At 37.9% G+C, this 18,313-nt stretch overlaps 1 protein-coding gene across 1 annotated transcript in view; it reads right to left on the bottom strand.

Moving 5' to 3' along the window:
• The window catches only part of UBE2W (ubiquitin conjugating enzyme E2 W), a 73,733-nt gene extending 56,025 nt beyond the window's left edge, over positions 1 to 17,708 (bottom strand). The window contains exon 1 of the mRNA XM_029222707.1: positions 17,610 to 17,708. Within this exon, the coding sequence (XP_029078540.1) occupies positions 17,610 to 17,624 (15 nt within the window). The 5' untranslated portion in view covers positions 17,625 to 17,708. The remainder of the gene's footprint in view (positions 1 to 17,609) is intronic.
• Between the last annotated feature and the right edge of the window lie 605 nt (positions 17,709 to 18,313).

The following is an 18,313-nucleotide window of genomic DNA, read 5'->3' as shown; positions in this document are numbered from 1 at the left end:
ACACAAAACTGGGTGTGGGGGGAGAGGGAGCAGCACACATGCAGCTTACAATGGTAAAAAAGTGGAAACAGGAATACTGCTAATTAGATCATGACATACTGTTAGAACAAGTACTGATGCTCAACACTCTATACCAAAAGGCAGCTTCCACAACTTTTATCTTTAAAGTTTTGTGACTTAAAAAGATTTTATAAGGTTCTTCTTAAGCTGTAAAAATAGATGGATCTTAGTTACATAGATTTATCCTTCCTCTAGATTTAGTCTCAAAGGAACACACATCTGGTTACTGTTAGAATACTCTTCTAACAAATATGTATTCTTAAAGATGTACTGCATTTGTACTGCAAATTTTACTATTCCACGTTCAACATTTTTCAGTGAACATAAAACCTGGTTTTGCAATGGCACTCATCTTGGATAAATAAAATTGATACTATAAATAATTTGAGAACATTTTTATTCTGTCAGGTAGATTTATCTGAAAAGTACAAATTACAAATACTTTAAATTAGGGAGGCCACTTCTTGAATTGCAGGTACACCTTAAGTATCATAAACCTACGCAAGTTACCTAACTTCTGGGCCCATTTTTTCATTAAAAAAAAAAAAAAGATTAACTTAAATTATCTAAAGTTCTTTTTTTTAAATAAATTTATTTATTTATTTTTGGCTCCGTTGGGTCTTTGTCGCTGCGCACGGGCTTTTCTCTAGATGCGGCGAGTGGGGGCTACTCTCTTCCTTGCAGTGCACGGGCTCTAGGCACGCGGGCCTCAGTAGTTGTAGCACGCAGGCTCAGTAGTTGTGGTTAGCAGGCTTAGTTTCTCCATGGCATGTGGGACCTTCCCGGACCAGGGCTTGAACCCGTGTCCCCTGCATTGGCAGGCGTATTCTTAACCACTGCACCACCAGGGAAGTCCCTCTCTAGAGTTCTTTTAGTTCAAAAATTCCACAACCCAGGTTCTACTTAATTTTCACAAGTTAAAGCTTCCTCCACATACTGTCAGCCTAATTCAGTCATATATACCTATAATTACTTTTCTGTAATTTTACAACTGATATACATATTCTCATTATGGTTCTAAGCACTTCTCAATATTATCTCATAAATCTTGTGTGATATTACAATAACCTCATCTAATGTGAGTAGTGTTATTTATATATATTCACATCCCTACATAACTATAATGGTTTAAAAATGTTCCAAAAAACTATAAAGCTGTTTTTAGCACAAACTTTTTGTTAACCAAATGAACAAATTACCACTATAAAACCAAATATGTTCATAACTCATGTTATCATTACCTTGTATCTTATCTAAGGCAAATAAATTTCCAGTTTTAATTAAAAATAGTATCGGGGAAAAGCTAGTCAGTATAAAATATTTTCCAGGGCTTCCCTGGTGGCGCAGTGGTTGAGAGTCCGCCTGCCGATGCAGGGGACACGGGTTCATGCCCCGGTCCGGGAAGATCCCACATGCCGCAGAGCAGCTAAGCCCGTGCGTGCACCACAACTACTGAGCCTGCACTGTAGAGCCCAGGAGCCACAACTACTGAGCCCACATGCCACAACTACAGAAGCCCGTGCGCCTAGAGCCTGTTCTCCACAACAAGAGAAACCACCACAATGAGAAGCCTACGCATCACAACGAAGAGTAGCCCCCACTCACCACAACTAGAGAAAGCCCGTGTGCGGTAACGAAGACCCAACGTAGCCAAAAATAAATAAATAAAATAATTTATAAAATGAACTACTAACCTTAACATTCCAGGTTAGTTACCTCACAAAACCCAAATATCCATCTAATGAAAAGACAGCTTCGGCAACTTTTTTTGTTACATTCAATGTATATAGCCATTTGTTCTTCCTCAGTATGTGTATGCTCGGTTATGCTATGCTGTGATTTTAGGGATTTCCTCCACCAATATTTTCTCTTGATAATGTCGGTGGAAACTTTTATAATACTAGTTAGACTCATTAACTTTAGAAAGTAAGAAAAAAGAATCACATTTAATGCTGACGGGAAGATTTTTTAACATAAGGAATACAGCAATATGCTTAAGAACTGGTGTTTAAGGTAGACAGCAGAATATCTCATATGTATGTAAGTGACCAAAATAAAACTGATTTTCTTCAGAAGTTTCAATTTGTGTTTTATAAAAGACAATAACAATGTGTTATTAAAAAGCTACACAGGGGCTTCCCTGGTGGCGCAATGGTTAAGAATCTGCCTGCCAATGCAGGGGACATGGGTTCGAGCCCTGGTCCAGGAAGATCCCACATGCCGCAGAGCAACTAAGCCTGTGCGCCACAACTGCTGAGCCTGCGCTCCAGAGCCCTCGAGCCACAACTACTGAAGTCCACACGCTTAGAGCCTGTGCTCCGCAACAAGAGAAGCCACCGCAGTAAGAAGCCCACGCACCACAACGAAGAGTAGCCCCCGCTCACCGCAACTAGAGAAAGCTCGCCGCAGCAACGAAGACCCAATGCAGCCAAAAATAAATAAATACATTTATTTAAAATAAATAAATAAATTTATTTTTTAAAAAAACTACACAGTATAAACACCACTATTTTAAATAAAGATCAATTCAAATCTCTAAGTCTTCTTTAAAACAATTTTTGCTTACAAATTTACACAGTCAAAAATAGCAACAGTATGATTCTGAGATTCTCAGAAAGAATACCTTTAGTATGTTTCTTTCACTCTATGCAAACTCAGAAGTCAACAACTTCTTTAACATTAATATGTAAAATCTCTGGAAATACAAGGCCATTAGGATTTAAATTTTTTTTTTTAAAAACCAACAACTCGTTTTTTTCGGACAGCAACGCAAAACTCAGTTTATTAAAACAATAAAGAGAACATAAAATGTATTTATACCAAGTTTCACTCTAATAAAGAATGAAGAAATATGAAAGTATAAATGATTGACTTATAAAATCACGAGCTTCCCTGGTGGCGCAGTGGTTGGGAGTCCGCCTGCCGATGCAGGGGACACGGGTTTGTGCCCAGGTCTGGGAGGATCCCACATGCCGTGGAGCGGCTGGGCCAGTGAGCCATGGCCGCTGAGCCTGCGCGTCCGGAGCCTGTGCTCCGCAACGGAAGAGGCCACAACAGTGAGAGGCCTGTGTACCGCAAAAAAAAAAAAAAAAAAAAAAAAAATCAATTTTGGCATCCTACGTTGTCAGTTTAAGAAATTATCAATTTACCTTTCAATTGTTTTTTTCAATTACAAAAACAAGGGCTGCTGAATTTTTAAAAATTTAGTCTTAATTTTTGCCAGTTTATGAGGATCTAAAATAAGATAATAAAAAACATTAACGGGGGAGTTCCCTGGTGGCCTGGTGGTTAGGATTCCGGGCTTTCACTGTGGTGGTCTGGGTTCAATCCCACAAGCCAGAAAAAAAAAAGAAAATTCAATGTATCTTAAATAGAAAAATCTGGTTTCAGTCACAATCAGATACAACAGTCAATTTTAGAATAGTTGCTGAGAAAAAAAGGAAAAAGTAACACCTATTCACACCACTTTTGCTATTCAGGATCATAGATAATCCTTTCCAAGCCATCACCATTAACTTGTCTTAGCTTCCTCTGGTACTTCAATCACTATCAAATTTATGAAAACTAGAGGCTTGCAAGGATTAAGCCAGACATCTATATCCTTGTAGGGGTTGTTTTTTATGCTTTTTGGTAGAAGTATTCCAAATTGACCAGTTTCTTCCATTATAATTTAAATTGAAAAAATCTGAAGTAAAGCTCTGTCACTTTGAAAAAACTGTCACTACCACAGATAAAGAACAAAGAGTGCTTGTTGCTTACCACCCAGTTCTACAAGAGTTAAGTAGTAACCCACTGCAGTTGCCCACCAACAGTACAACCTGAGAGGAATTCAGAGTGAAAAACAGGATAAGGAACTCCGAGCTTTGGACAAACAGGCCCTTAAATAGTTAGATGCATATCTCAGGAAGAATTTCAATGATCCCAGATGCTTGTATCTTCCCCATACACAGAAAAGCACTAAAATCATTCACTTGAGATATCTGTTCTCGGCGATTAACAGTAATCTTTTACCAAGATGTATGCTTGACTGCATGTATTTCCTAGCCAAAAATCATACATAAACTGGCTTCTCCCCTGCCTCTTTCGAGCAGTTTCCTCAGAGCTAACTGAGTGGCTATGTCCTGGGCTACAGTCCTCAGTGAGACCCTGAATAAAATTTAAACTCATAACTCTTATGTTTTATGGCTTTCTTTAAGTCAATACTATGTTTATGGGTAATAACGCTTATCAGTAAGCCCAGTCTACACTTCACAGACCATCAACAGATGTTCTGTCCTCTGCTACATCTGAAAGAATCAATCACAAACTCCCTATACCAAAACCCCTCCACCCAAAAAAACCTCATACCTCCTCCTCCCACATGCACAAACAGATCCACACCCAGACACACCCTAGGAATAAAACATTTAGAAAAGGAATACAATTTCAGGAATGCGAAGTATACTGAGACACAACATATTTGGACTTAGGGAGAGAGCAATCACACAAATTTTAGTCTCAATGAAGCAAGACCTAAAATTATTTGCTGTCAAAATAAGCGTTGTAGACTCGAAGCTTAAGGAACAAACCTACCATAAGGAAAAAAAAAAAAAAAAAAAAAGAAGACTTCCATTGAAGCATTATGTCCAAAGTGAAAGAATTACAAACCAAATATTAATCTAGTTGAAAGAGATGTATATAATTAACAGGAAATAAACATTAATTTAAAAATACTATATACTTTTTCCTATTCGATTCAATTCTTTAGTTTCTTTAATCGGGCCAGGGCAGAAGCTGAAGCAAAAGACAGACATCAAAGGAATTAGAGATAGGGCAAAAAAAGCAATGTTTTGATATCACTTCTGACCTATTTTGAAAAAAGTATTTACTTGAGTTGCTGTTCTATTTATTTACTCAGAAAACACCTGAGTGCTTACTACTAGTAGCACACTGCCCTTAGTGACTTAAAAATCTAATAAAGTACCTTTATAGTAAGTACAGGCAGAAGTGAAAAATCCTATGAAAGAGGTAAAAGGTGCTGTGAGGGCACACAAGGTAAGAAAAAGTGTGTACAGCTGTGAGACTGAGACTAAGTTTGGTGGATTCATGATGCCAGATATAAAGATTTAAAGAACTAATGGGGATTTTGAGTAAAATCTGAATTCAAAAAGTACAGGGACTTCCCTGGTGGCACAGTGGTTGGGAGTCCGCCTGCCAATGCAGGGGACACGGGTTCGACCCCTGGACCGGGAAGATCCCACATGCCGTGGAGCAACTAAGCCCGTGCACCACAACTACTGGGCCTGCGCTCTAGAGCCTGCGTGCCACACCTACTGAGACTTCATGCCACAACCATTAAAGCCTGAGCACCTGGAGCCCATGCTCCGCAACAAGAGAAGCCACCACCATGAGAAGCCCGCACACCCCAACGAAGAGTAGAGCCCGCTTGTGGCAACTAGAGAAAGCCTGCACGCGGCAACTAGAGAAAGCCTGCGCACAGCAACAAAGACCCAACACAGCCAAAAATTTTTAAAAATAAATAAACAAGAAGACAGACAAAGAGTAGAAGGACTAACTAGGTAAGTTAGCTAGATAAGTTTAAAAAAAAATCTCAGAAACAATGAAAAGACAAGACTGAGAACTGTGAAAATACCCAGAATTCAAAGTGGAAGCTCACTATTAAAAAGTGAGTAAAAAGATTAAGCATTCATAACAGGGAAAGGCTACTGACAGAATCTACAAATTTGCAGTAATGTCCAGTTCAGCCTAAAGACAGGAAAGATAGACCCAGGACCCAGAATCATAAACAGCCTGATCCTCAGTGATTTTAACAGACTGACAAAAAGCTCTCAGCATAGGCCGAAAATGGGAGCTGCATGGGGTAACAACAATAACGGCCGAAAGACTAAAAGCAAGACTAACATTCCAAGGGCTATTCACATTTTAATACAGGCCTCCTAAGATTATTTAAAACAATCAAAAACAACCAAACCAAACTAAAACAAAAAAACTCTTAAGACTGTAATTATTCATATTCAACTCCAAAGATTTCTGATATAAAATTTGTAAGTTTGTCTAGGTAGACAACTGGCACAGAAGAATCACTAAGCTCATAACTAAGCCTAGAAGACCACCCAGCAGCAGCATATTAATGTACTTTGTTTACTAATCCTCCTCCACAAAGAACTCTCAGGGCAGGTACGTTCTTTGTATAAAATGGCCACCAAACAAGAGATTTCACAAAAATTGAAAAGGCAGTCAACATTTGCTCTGATATGTACAGAAAATGGATGTTCTCTGATAGAACTGTGATCATGTAAACAGCCAGAAACAAACATTTTCATAGTCTCAAATTTGGTTTTTAAAAAGATCTCTCCAGAAGTATCAACTTTGAAATAAATGTCTACCATCTCCTGAAACCTAAATCTGGAGATTTATTATATCTTATCCAATTTACATAATTTGCACAGCTAAATTCTCCCGTTGTAGCTGAGTTCTCAACTTTGGTTGCAGATCAGACTTAGCAAGGAGCTGAGAAAAATTCCAATACCCAAGATGCTGCCAGACCAATTAATCAATCTCTGGGGATAGTTGTTGTTTTTAAAGCTCACCAGGTGTCTTCAATATAATGCCAACATTGAAAACCACTAACTTGGATTGTGTGGGTAACTCAAGAAAAAAACTGGGGGACGGTACTTATCTACAGTAGAAAATAGAAAAAGGCAAACAAGGAACCTGAATGTAGTAACATTACATTTTGCCAGTTTTAACCTGGCTTCAGTACATTTCAAATCAAAGGTGGACTGAAATTTAAATCAAAATACAGTCAATTCTCATTATTCACAGTAGTTACATTCTGTAAAGTCACAGCAAATACTTAATTAGCAAACAGTGAAACACTGTTCCTAGGGGAAATACAGGGTTAGGTTTCTGTGATCCTCCACTCACATTCATACATTCAACCTTAATTTGTGTGCGTTCCTGTTTAGAGTTCTTAATATATATTGTTTATTCAGTAACACTGAACCCAAGGGCAACAGTACATGCCTGAATGAAGGTTATCTAACACACATATTTTCTACACAAGACACATCAGTCTTCTTGCAACTAGGAACACCGAATAGTACTCCAGTACTATGCTTGGGGTCCACTTTAAACAGTGAAATCACTAAAAGCACAAAAATGTGAAAGAAAGTGACACTAAACAGATCCAAGAAAGGACACTTGTTTACTGTATGACAGCTGCAAAGTTGCCCTGTTTTACCTGAGCTGCAACATGCACGTCAGCAACTCAAATCTTCCCACTCTGCACATGTGTACAAATCACCACAAAACCACCATGAAATCGATTTTAGGGTTACAAATAAATTTTACAAGTAGGTGGATTCACAAATACAGAATTCATGAATAATGTGGACAGACTGTAGAAATATCAAATCAAGTAGCTCAAACTGTTATAAAGATAGGAATTTGAGGTTTCCAGCAACATAAAGAGCAAAGATGGCACCAATATGCCCAGCTACATAATTTTCTCCACTAAAATCCTTAAATTGGTTTTTCTATTTAAGGAAATATAACAATTTTTCTCATATCAAATCTATATACTAAAAAAACTGTATATCAATTTGCTCAACATAGCTTCCTTTCATGCAGTACAAAAGTAATCATTTTATCAACTAGCTCTAATCACAAAACGCAGCAAAGATTTAAAGGTACGATGGTTGGACTAGATGACCTCTAAAATGCCCAATGGCTCAATGCTTTTTGCAAGTCTAAAAACCAAAGTTCGTGTGTCTATTTCAATTATAATAAAAGCCAATATATGAATACATAAATATTCTCAGTAATAGTTTATCAGGATTATAATCACATTTTTTAGTAGTAGGGCTGCAATATAAATTCTTATCTGAAAAAGAGCTAAAAGCTCCACTCACCAAGAGAAATAAGTTGAATCCAGCAGGATATTATCAAACCTGATGGACTCTCATCTTGGACCTATACAACTTCAAAAAGAAAACAACTTGCCATATTAATGCTATAAAAGCTAAATATGCCTCAGACCATATACAAAAGTTAACTCAAAATGAATCAGACATAAATGTAAGAGCTAAAACTATAACACTCTCAGAAGAAGAGAAGTATAATAAAGTATGTCTTCATGACCTTGAATTAAGTAATGATTTCTTAGATATGAAAACAAAAGTACAAATGACCAAAGAATAAACTGGACTCCATCATAATTAAAAATACTTATGCTTTAAAGGATACCATGAAGAATGTGCAAACACAGCTCACACAGGAGAATATCTGCAAATCTCATGTCTGATAAATTCAGAATATATAAAGAACTCTTACAACTCAACAATAAAAGGATAACTTATCTTTTTAAATGGCAAAGGATTTAAATAGACATTTCTCCAAGAAATGTACCAATAAGCACAAGAAAAGATGTCCAACATTAGTCATTAGGGAAATGCAAATCAAAACCACAATGAGATACCACTTCACGCCCACTAAGATGGCTATAATTTTTAAAATGGACAACAAATATTAGCCAGAATATGTAGAAACTGGGACCTCTGCACACTGCTCGTGGGAATGTAAAATAGTGTAGCTGCCATGGAAACATCTGGCAGTTTCTTAAAAAATTAAACATAAGAGTTACCAAATGACTCAGCAATTCCACTCCTAGGTATATACCTAAGACAAGTAAAACATGTCCATACAAAAACATGTTCATAAATACCCAGAGCAGCATTATTCAAAAAAAAGAAAAGCAGAAATAATACAAACAGTCAATTAACAGATGGGAACAGGAAACAAACCAAATGTCAATTAATTGACGGATAAACAAACTGTGGTATGTATAACCATAAAATGGACTATTAGCCTAAAAATGAATGAAGTACTGATACAAGCTACAATATAGACGAACCTCAAAAACATTATGCTGAGTGAAAGAAGCCAGTCCCAAAGACCACATATTGTATGATTCCATTTATATGAAATGCCCCAAATAGACACATCTATAAAGATAGAAAACAAATTAGGGACTTCCAAGGGTGGAGGTGGGGACGTGGGGGACAGGATAACATGATACACTGGGAACAGACTGACTGCTAATGGGTAAGGGGTTTCTTTTGGGGGTGACTTTGTGAGTATATTCTTTTAGTGACAATGGCTGTGAATGTATTTTGAAAACCACTGAATTTTATACTTTAAAAAAAGGTTGTTTTATGATATGTGAGTTATATTTCAATTAAAAAAAGAAAAAAATTGGGACTCTTCTGGTGGTCCAGTGGTTGGGACTCTGTGCTTCCACTGCAGGGGGCATGGGTTCCACCCCTGGTCAGGGAACTAAGATCCAGCATGGCATGTGGCACGGCCAAAAAAAAAAACAAAACTGAACATGCCATGTAAAACTGATGTAAGAGGCTCAAATTTTTACTTGGCTAACTCTCAAATTCTGAAGAAGATTGGCAAAGAATACATGCTAATTAGAAATCATACTTCCTCTCTCCTTCCTGTGGTGTGTAAATACAAGGAGAGGCTTCATATAAAGGAAATTTGTTTTTTTCCATTGGTAGCCAACACAGGACCAGGAATCAAAATTTTTTTAAAGTGAGTACTTGATAGAGGTAGTTTAAAGTAAGAGGCCTATAGAATTACAAGATATAACTCACAAACAATTCCAAAGGTCTATAACATGAAGTAATTTGTAATTTTACCCCACAGGATGGGTTAAAGAAAAGGTTACACAGATATTAAATGGCAAAGCTAGAATTCAAACCAAGTTTATCTGAATCCAAAAGCTGTGCTTATTCCATTGACATTTACTGAGGCCCTACTACATGCCAGGCACTGGGGTATGTCCAGGAGAAATAGTAATATTAATTAACAATATGTTAGGGATATGAAGATGAAATTTAGCAGGGAAAGGGGCACTGCAAGTGCCACAGTGGAAGGACTGTTTTGTACTGGGTGATCAAGGAAGGCTTCTCTGAGCAAACTACATTTGAACAAAGATCTGAGATTTAAAAAAAAGGAAGTGAGCCATCAGATATGTGGAGAAGAGCACTCCAAGCAGAGGAAATAACAGGGGCAAAGATAGCAAGGAGGCCCATAAGGCTGTAGAGAAGTGAGGAGGGTGGGGCAATGGTCATTAACAGGGATTTTGGATTATATTCTGAGTTAAATAGGGAAGCCACAGTAAGGATGTGAGTGAAGTGACATTTGACTTTTGTTTTGAAAGAATCTGATGAGTTGAGAAAAGACTGTAAGGGAACAAGGGCAGAAGCAGAGGAACCAGTTAGGAAGCTGTTGATACAATACAGATGACAGATGATGATGATGATTTACATCAGGTAATGATGCACAAGAATCCACGGAGAGCTGGATTCTGGATTTATTCTGAAGGTAGAGCTGGATAGAATTTGCTGATGGTTTGACTACGGAGTGGGATGAAACCAAGGTTTCTGACTGAACAACTGGAAGAACGAAGTTGCCATGTACCACATGGGGAATACTATAGAAAGAACAAGTTTGGGAAGGGAAACCAAGAAAGGAATTTTACAAATGTTTACCTCTCTGTTAATCTACTTTTGTCTTAACCACTTCACTACACTGATTTTTGTGCAACACAACTGTTCTGTAGTGAAACAGAACCTGAATCCAGGTCTTGATTCCAGATCCTGAGCACATTTTTCTAATGAAGTTTTACAAAAGCAACTGAATGAAACTACAGTTTTTCTCAGAATAAAGTAACTCAAAGGTATGCACCATTTGTTGGTACTCCAAAAACTGCATTCCCAAATAAAGGCTATCAAATGAAGACATTCTTAAAACACATGACAAACATGAAAAAGTATTATGTAGGTAAAATAATGAAGCAGACAGTAATATAAAGATGCAATAAAATTCATCTAACAAATGCTCAATTTAGATAAATACTATGCAGAAGTATAATTTCAGAAAAATGCCAGATCACCCCTTTAAAAATTCTCCTTAATAAAGATTATCTTTGAACAGTAAAGATTTGCCATTATAATTTTACTCAGTGCACAAGTATATGCATAAAGAACCTTTGTAAAAATTTTGATAAAGTGACTTTATATTTTAAAGTATAAGGAATATTTTCCTCTCATTTTCTTAACTATAGAAGCTATAAAATATTTTTTAGTAAATGCTAAATTCTTGACTGAAGATTTAAATAATTATCCAAATGATTTCTCAACAATACCAAACTTGTTAATATGTTCATTACCTCCAACTTAACAGCATCAGTAGATTTTAGAGCTTGGTTTCCAATTCAGCTTCACTACTCAGTTGCTATGAAATTTTGGGTAAGTCACTTCCCAAGTAAGTGATTACTTATCAAAAGTCACTCTTTCTCTCTAATAGAATGAAATGGGATTATCTGACTTCCCATTTTACAAGGTTGGACTAAGAATCCAGAGAGGAAGAAAATGAAAATACTTTGAAAAACATAAAGTTATGGCAAACACATATATCAAGAAAATAAGCAAACTTTGGGGGGAATACACATGTAATTATAAACATGAATTTTGTTATTCCTTTATAGGTATTCAACCTTACTATAAGAAAATTGCTTACTAGATTTCTCTAGGAGGTGGGTCAGAAAGGATCTTGCTGTGACTTATGTCTTAGAGTGTTCTGCCTATGTTTTCCTCTAAGAGTTTGATAGTGTCTGGCCTTACATTTAGGTCTTTAATCCATTTTGAATTTATTTTTGTATACAGTGTTAGGGAGTGTTCTAATTTCATTCTTTTACATGTAGCTGTCCAGTTTTCCCAGCACCACTTATTGAAGAGGCTGTCTTTTCTCCACTGTATATTCTTGCCTCCTTTATCAAAGATAAGGTGACCGTATGTGCATGGGTTTTTCTCTGGGCTTTGTATCCTGTTCCACTGATCTATATTTCTATTTCTTTGCCAGTACCATACTGTCTAGATTACTGTAGCTTTGTAGTATAGTCTGAAGTCAGGGAGCCTGATTCCTCCAGCTCCGTTTTTCTTTCTCAAGATTGCTTTGGCTATTCGGGATCGTTTGTGTTTCCAAACAAATTGTGAAATTTTTTGGATTTCTCTAAAATAGAACTAAATTAATGCAGAATTTGCTATGTCAAGTGACTGACAAGCATTTACTGTAGTCACTACGTGCACATCTAAGGAACAGTGAGAAAGGATTTTTTTTTTCCTATTCTAATGGAATCTATGGCCCAGAGGAGTGGAAGAGACCTAAAAAGTTAAATGAAAGACTCAAACCAACACTTTAGGACAAAAATAGAAGGCATCTTGTAAAGTAGTAATTGATTAACAGCAAAAAGAAAAATACCACAATGACTGCTTTAAGAATTAAGATGATGACCCCAACTTTATGCTTTTGTTCACAATGTAGTCTACTATCTACTTATGTTTCTCATTCACACAGAACACCGTCAATTCTACTCTATGCTGTTCCCCTTTTCCTTCAGCACTTGCTCCAACAGCTCTCTGTCAGCCCCATTCCTAGCCAGAGTACCTAGCCAACCTTCTCAGATATTGTAATTCTAGCTATACACCCCAAGTCTCCAGTGCTCAGTAAGCCTCAGGATCCATGATGACAGTCAGTTTTCTAACTTTTAATTATGCTGTAACCCTTCATAATGATGTCAACAGTCATATGAAATCTAATTGTCAAGGTAACATGACTACAATAATAATGTCAGCAAGAGGCCATACTCTACCTCTCTCAATCACTACACCAATTATTTGAGTAAACAGCAATGCAGAGTTGTGAATAATCCAAAATAATTTATTATTTCTAACTCATCTAAGAAAAAACACACATTCATAATCCATCTCCTGTTACTAAATCTCAATCTCCTTCCATCTAGTCAAGTCAACAGTCAATAGTCTAAGACCCAATTAAGTAAGAGAGACGAAGATAACGCAGAAAATCTGCAAGAGTAATTCAACTGACCATTTCTTTCAATTATATCACTATTTCTGGAACTGACAAATATCAACTACTATACACTGACTTTCTAAGATCTTAAGACATAAGGTAAAAGTAGTTCATTACCTAAAATCAGTAAATCTAGATGGTTAAATTAGAAAAGTATACCAGGTATACTTAAAAACTTCTAACATAAAGGCTGAATCAAACAGCTAAATTCTAAAATCAGAAATATCCAGGAGGCAATATTAATTATTTTATAATATGAAATGAGCCAATAGGGAAAAAAAAAGATTAGGTACAAAATGAAAAAAGAAACATAACACAAAAAATACTATTTTATGGTTTAGCTGAAAACAGAATACCCTAATATTGCTACACTTTTAAGAAATGTTTTGAATCACATAAAAATTCACTTTAATAATGCTTTTGTAGTTTGGGGATAGAAAGTTTGTACCAAATTATCTAAGTCCCGAAAATGCTAAATCTAAAAATTTGTTATCCATAACTTTCCACATAATATTTTAAGAATTCTAGAATCATCAAAATTAAACGTAAATCTATTTCTTTACTCTAACTCCTGCCAATTTTAAGTATCACCATGAACCCACCATTCTCAAAGAATGGTTTCTTAAAACATAATCTAATCATATCTTACTTGGTGATTTGTGACTTTGTTCTAGGAAGAAAAAAGAAAAAGAAAAAAATGGGAAAGAACATCTCAAAGGGCTCATATAAATCTGAAAACCACAATCTTGAACTATATATTGAAGAACAACTCTAGCAAAACTACAGAGCAGAGCTTCCCCAGCATTACAGGTGTACCAGAATACTGATCCTCATCCCCAGTGTTTCCCTCTGAGCTGCTTGGCCAGGTGCTTCTAGCCTCCAACAATCTCACCCACCCTGGTGTGCAATTCAAAACGTATTTTCTGTGTGTGCCACAGCCTAAAAAAAGGCTGAGAGGCACTGATAGAGTATACTGCAGTAGTTACAACATCAACTTTAAAATACATACTCTCCGAAAAGAATCTAAAAAAGGATATATATATATATATATATAAATGTATAACTGAATCATTGTGCTGTACACCTGAAATTAACACACTGCAAATAAACTATACTTCAATAAAATTATTTTTAAAAAGACAAAACAACAACATACTCTCCAAAGAACAAATTCAAAGTCTACCTTTACTTGATATCCTGATGATCCTAATTTTATTCATTTATTTATTTTTATCAATGTAAGTAATCAAGTCTTATGTTACATTTGTATAACATGCATGTTTTTAAAATACAGTTCCTCTTACAGCTTAAGTAACCTCCTCATCAGCAATAATATCCTGGTGTGGGTTAAGATAAAGAAATCTACTGAAAACTTTTTTAGGTAAGGACATGGTTAGAGCAGCATTCATGTATAGCTTATTTTTTCCTAAGCACTCAAACTAAAATCCAAAAAATATTTCCTAACCTCCTTCCACAATTTTTCTCCATAGCACTATCACCTTCTAATATAATAGCGATTAACTTAAATATTTTGTTCTTATCCATTACCCCTAACCAGACTATTACATTCACAAGGGCAGAAATCTTGCCTGCTTTTGTTCACTGCTGTATCCCCAGCACCTAGATAAATACCAGACACATAGTGGGCCCTCAAAAAAATAACTGATGAGTGAATGAACAAATTTCATAATTTAGCTGTAGTTTTATGTATAATTTATTTGTTTAGAGGAGTTAAATTTTGCCATTAAGATGGTCAGGAAAAAATTTTGTTCTAAGACACACAATAACCACACAGAAAGTGTTGTGTTTCAAAAAGCTCAGTTTATCTATATTAAAATATTTTTCAAGATACTACCAGAAAAGGATGTGAAGAAAAGGGAACCCTTGTACAATGTTGGTGGGAATGTACACTGGTGCAGCCACCATGAAAAATAGCATTGAGGGTCCTCAGAAAACAGAAATTAGAACTACTATTTGATCCAGCAATTCCACTCCTGGGTATGTATCAGAAGAAAACGAAAACACTTATGTAAAAGATACATGCACTCCAATGTTCACAGCAGCACTATTTACAATTGTTAAGATATGGAAGCAATCTAAGTATCCATCAACAGATGAACATATAAATAAGATGTTGGCGTGTGCACATGCACACACACACAAACAATGAAATATTACTCAGCTGTAAAAAAGAATGAAACTTTGCCATTTGCAACAACATAGATGGACTTGGAGAGTATTATGCTCAGTGAAATAAAATCAGTCAGAGAAAGAAATACTGTACAGTATCACTTACATGTGGAATCTAAAAAGTAAATCTAGTGAATATAACAAAAAAGAAACAGACTCACAGATATAAAGAACTAGTGGTTAACACTGGAGAGGGAAAGGGAGAGGAGCAAGATAGGGAGACAGGGTTAACACGTACAAACTACTACGTATAAAATAAGCTACAAGGATATATTGTACAGCACAGGGAATATAGCCAATATTTCCTAATAACTATAAATGGAGTATAATCTTTAAAAATTGTGAATCATTATATTGTACGTCTGAAACATAAACTATTGTATATCAACTATGCTTCGATTAAAAAAATTTTTAATAAAAAAGATACTACCAGAAAATCTGTATCAGGTATTTTTAAAATACAAATAAAAGGAAGAATTTAGTTTTAATTAAAATAGGAAACATCAGTTTTCCATTCCTCTAATCAGAAGACATAAAGGAATAAAGGATGAAAAGACAGTCAGAGGTAGTACTTGGGATGCAGAAAAACGCAGTATTGCACTGCCTAGTATTGTTTCCATTGCTTAAGTCGCCATGTAAAATTCAAGACTGTCAACATTGTTTTGTACCGACTCAAGTTTTTTTCTCTTAAAAACTGAAATCTGTCTTCTCCAGACACTAAAAGTCTAAATCTAATCAGCAAATTAGTTATCCCTATAATCCTCCTGCCAAATATAATCACAAGTATAGTGGATTTTAATCTTTTAATACAAATAATCTTAAATTGGTCATATAGCCGATCTACTGTTCAACTAGTGTTCTACAGTTCCTTTTTTGGCCCAAATGATGAAACTTCTCTAACGTCTCTGGGGAGATTAGGGTAAAGTATAATGTTTCCTGAAATTGTTCTTGTTTTTTCTCTGGATTACTTCATGACATCTCTTCAACTAGGAATGTTATATACAGTTTTCTTTTTCTATTCTGCAGGAAAGTCCAGAGGGAGAAGCAAAAGTAAAAAGAGTCTTGAATGGAGAGGCTGAAAGGGGACAGACAACACAAAAGCACAGAAGTAAATGTGAAGCAAATACGTGCACAGAAGAGGAAGAAGGTGCAGAGAAGAGATGAAAGAAAAGCACTTTTCTCTCCTAAAAAGAGGAAAAAAGGGACAGGGAAACGTGCTTATTCTTCTAGAAACAAAAGCATAAAATCCTTCCAAGAAAAACGTGGTCTCTTTCTTTAAGATGTTGTTAAAACTCTAAAAAGCGCTCAGATGACACTCGAAACGGGAGTTCTGCCTTCTCTTCCTATGTTTTGACAGAGCTAGTCTTCATCTGTAAATTAAATGCAAGCTATAGATAATGCAGAGTTAATCTCTACAAAACTGCAACTGTGGATGCCATCTTTGCCTGAAAAAAAATCAAACTCCTTGGATTTGGTAAAAAGGAGCCTATTAAGTTGGAAAACCAGAAAACCACGCATTGCCAAGTCAGGTAAATACAACATGGGTTAATAAAACACCTCCTACCAAACTAAGGTTCCACTAAAGATCTGGCGAAGAGGGGTAAAAGGCTGTAGCCTAACCGCGACCGCAAGGGTGGGGCACCGTAGGAAATAAAAAGATTTGAGGGCGAGCTATCTATCCCGGGAGGTATGGGGAGCTGGTGACTTGTCTCTCGGGGAGACTGCATATTGGGCGGCAAATGACTTTGATGGGCTAACTGCAGCTTCGGGGAGAGTGAGAAAATGGGCTGCTGGACGTATGTTCGTTGAGAGTGCGGAGGCTGAAAGAGGAAGGTACCCCTGGGGCAAAGGACTAAGAGTCAAAAGGGGAGTCGAGGGGCCGAGCAGGCCAGGGAGGCCGGGCGTAGGAGGCCTGAACAGAGGCCGCGAAACGCCTCTGCAGCCAGCCGCCTTCTCCGGGAACGCCTTTTCAGCTCCCCACACTCAGCCCCTCTCAGGGCCGCCCCTGCCCCGGCGACAACGGCGACAGCAGCTGTTTCCGCCCAGCCGGGGACCGCGGAGGAAAAGCCATCCCTGGGGCGGGGGTCAGGCCAGCGGGAGCCGTCCGGGTGAGCTGGAGATGATTCCGAGACCACTGCCCCTGAGCGAACATCAAACTTCGCCCTTTCCTCCCCTTAGCCTTCTTTATCCCCCAACTTCCCGGCCGGCTGGTGTCCGCTTCGACCGACCGAGAAACCCCCTTCTTCTCGCCGCCTCTCACCCCTCCCAACGCCCGGACGCTGGGGAAGGACCGGCTACCGGGGCCGCTCCGGAGCCGGCCCAGGTGCCCAGAGTCCCAAACACCCCCCCGGACGAAACGCTCGGATCCTCCCTGTGGCTCCGGAGCCCGCCCAGATGCTGCAAACTCCTCTTACCTGCATTGACGCCATGATAGAACCATCCCCCCCAAAGACCGGCGAGGCCAGAGACGCAGGGGGCGGAGCTGCCGTGCTTGCGTCACGCCGCGGGGGCCCAGCATCCCGGGCGCGGGGGGCGGGGCCTCCAATGGGAAGGGGAGTGCGCGAGGGGATTGGCTGGCGCAGTAGGCGTCCGGAGGGGGAGGCACAGGCCCGGCCGCGGTGAATGGCGGTGTCGGTACGTTCGGTCACATCCAGCTCCCCAGCCTCCACCAAGATCCCCACTCGCTACCCCGATCGCTTAGGAAACGCTACTCGGGTTTTGACCCGAGCCACGATTGTTCTCTTTTTTCTGTCTATACCTCGAGATCCTGATGTCCAGATCCGTGGGTTTGGGTTTTTTTTTTCTGTTTTGTTTTGTTTTTCCAACCACAGGTGTATGGCTTACAGATTTTTTCCATTCGGATGCTTTTTCCACATTACCATGCCCACTTTCACAGCTTTGGGGCAAGATAAAACTTGCCGCAGGGCTGCTTTCTGGTCTTTACGGACTTGGAAGTCTTCTCATATTCCTAATTTGGGGAAGAGAGACACAGATTTCCTTGCATAACGGGATGAGAATTGAGGGCAGAACAGCACTTTGATATTTTAAAGGCAAGGGTAGATTTGTGGAACTGAAACTTGCCTGAAGGGGAAGAGAACATTTGGAAGTTTTTCTTTTG

Source organism: Monodon monoceros, unplaced genomic scaffold (assembly GCF_005190385.1).
Source record: "Monodon monoceros isolate NGI ecotype Baffin Bay Population unplaced genomic scaffold, NGI_Narwhal_1 Super_Scaffold_14, whole genome shotgun sequence".
In the NCBI taxonomy this organism is placed as follows: domain Eukaryota; kingdom Metazoa; phylum Chordata; class Mammalia; order Artiodactyla; family Monodontidae; genus Monodon; species Monodon monoceros.
This window is presented reverse-complemented; position numbering and strand designations above follow the sequence as displayed.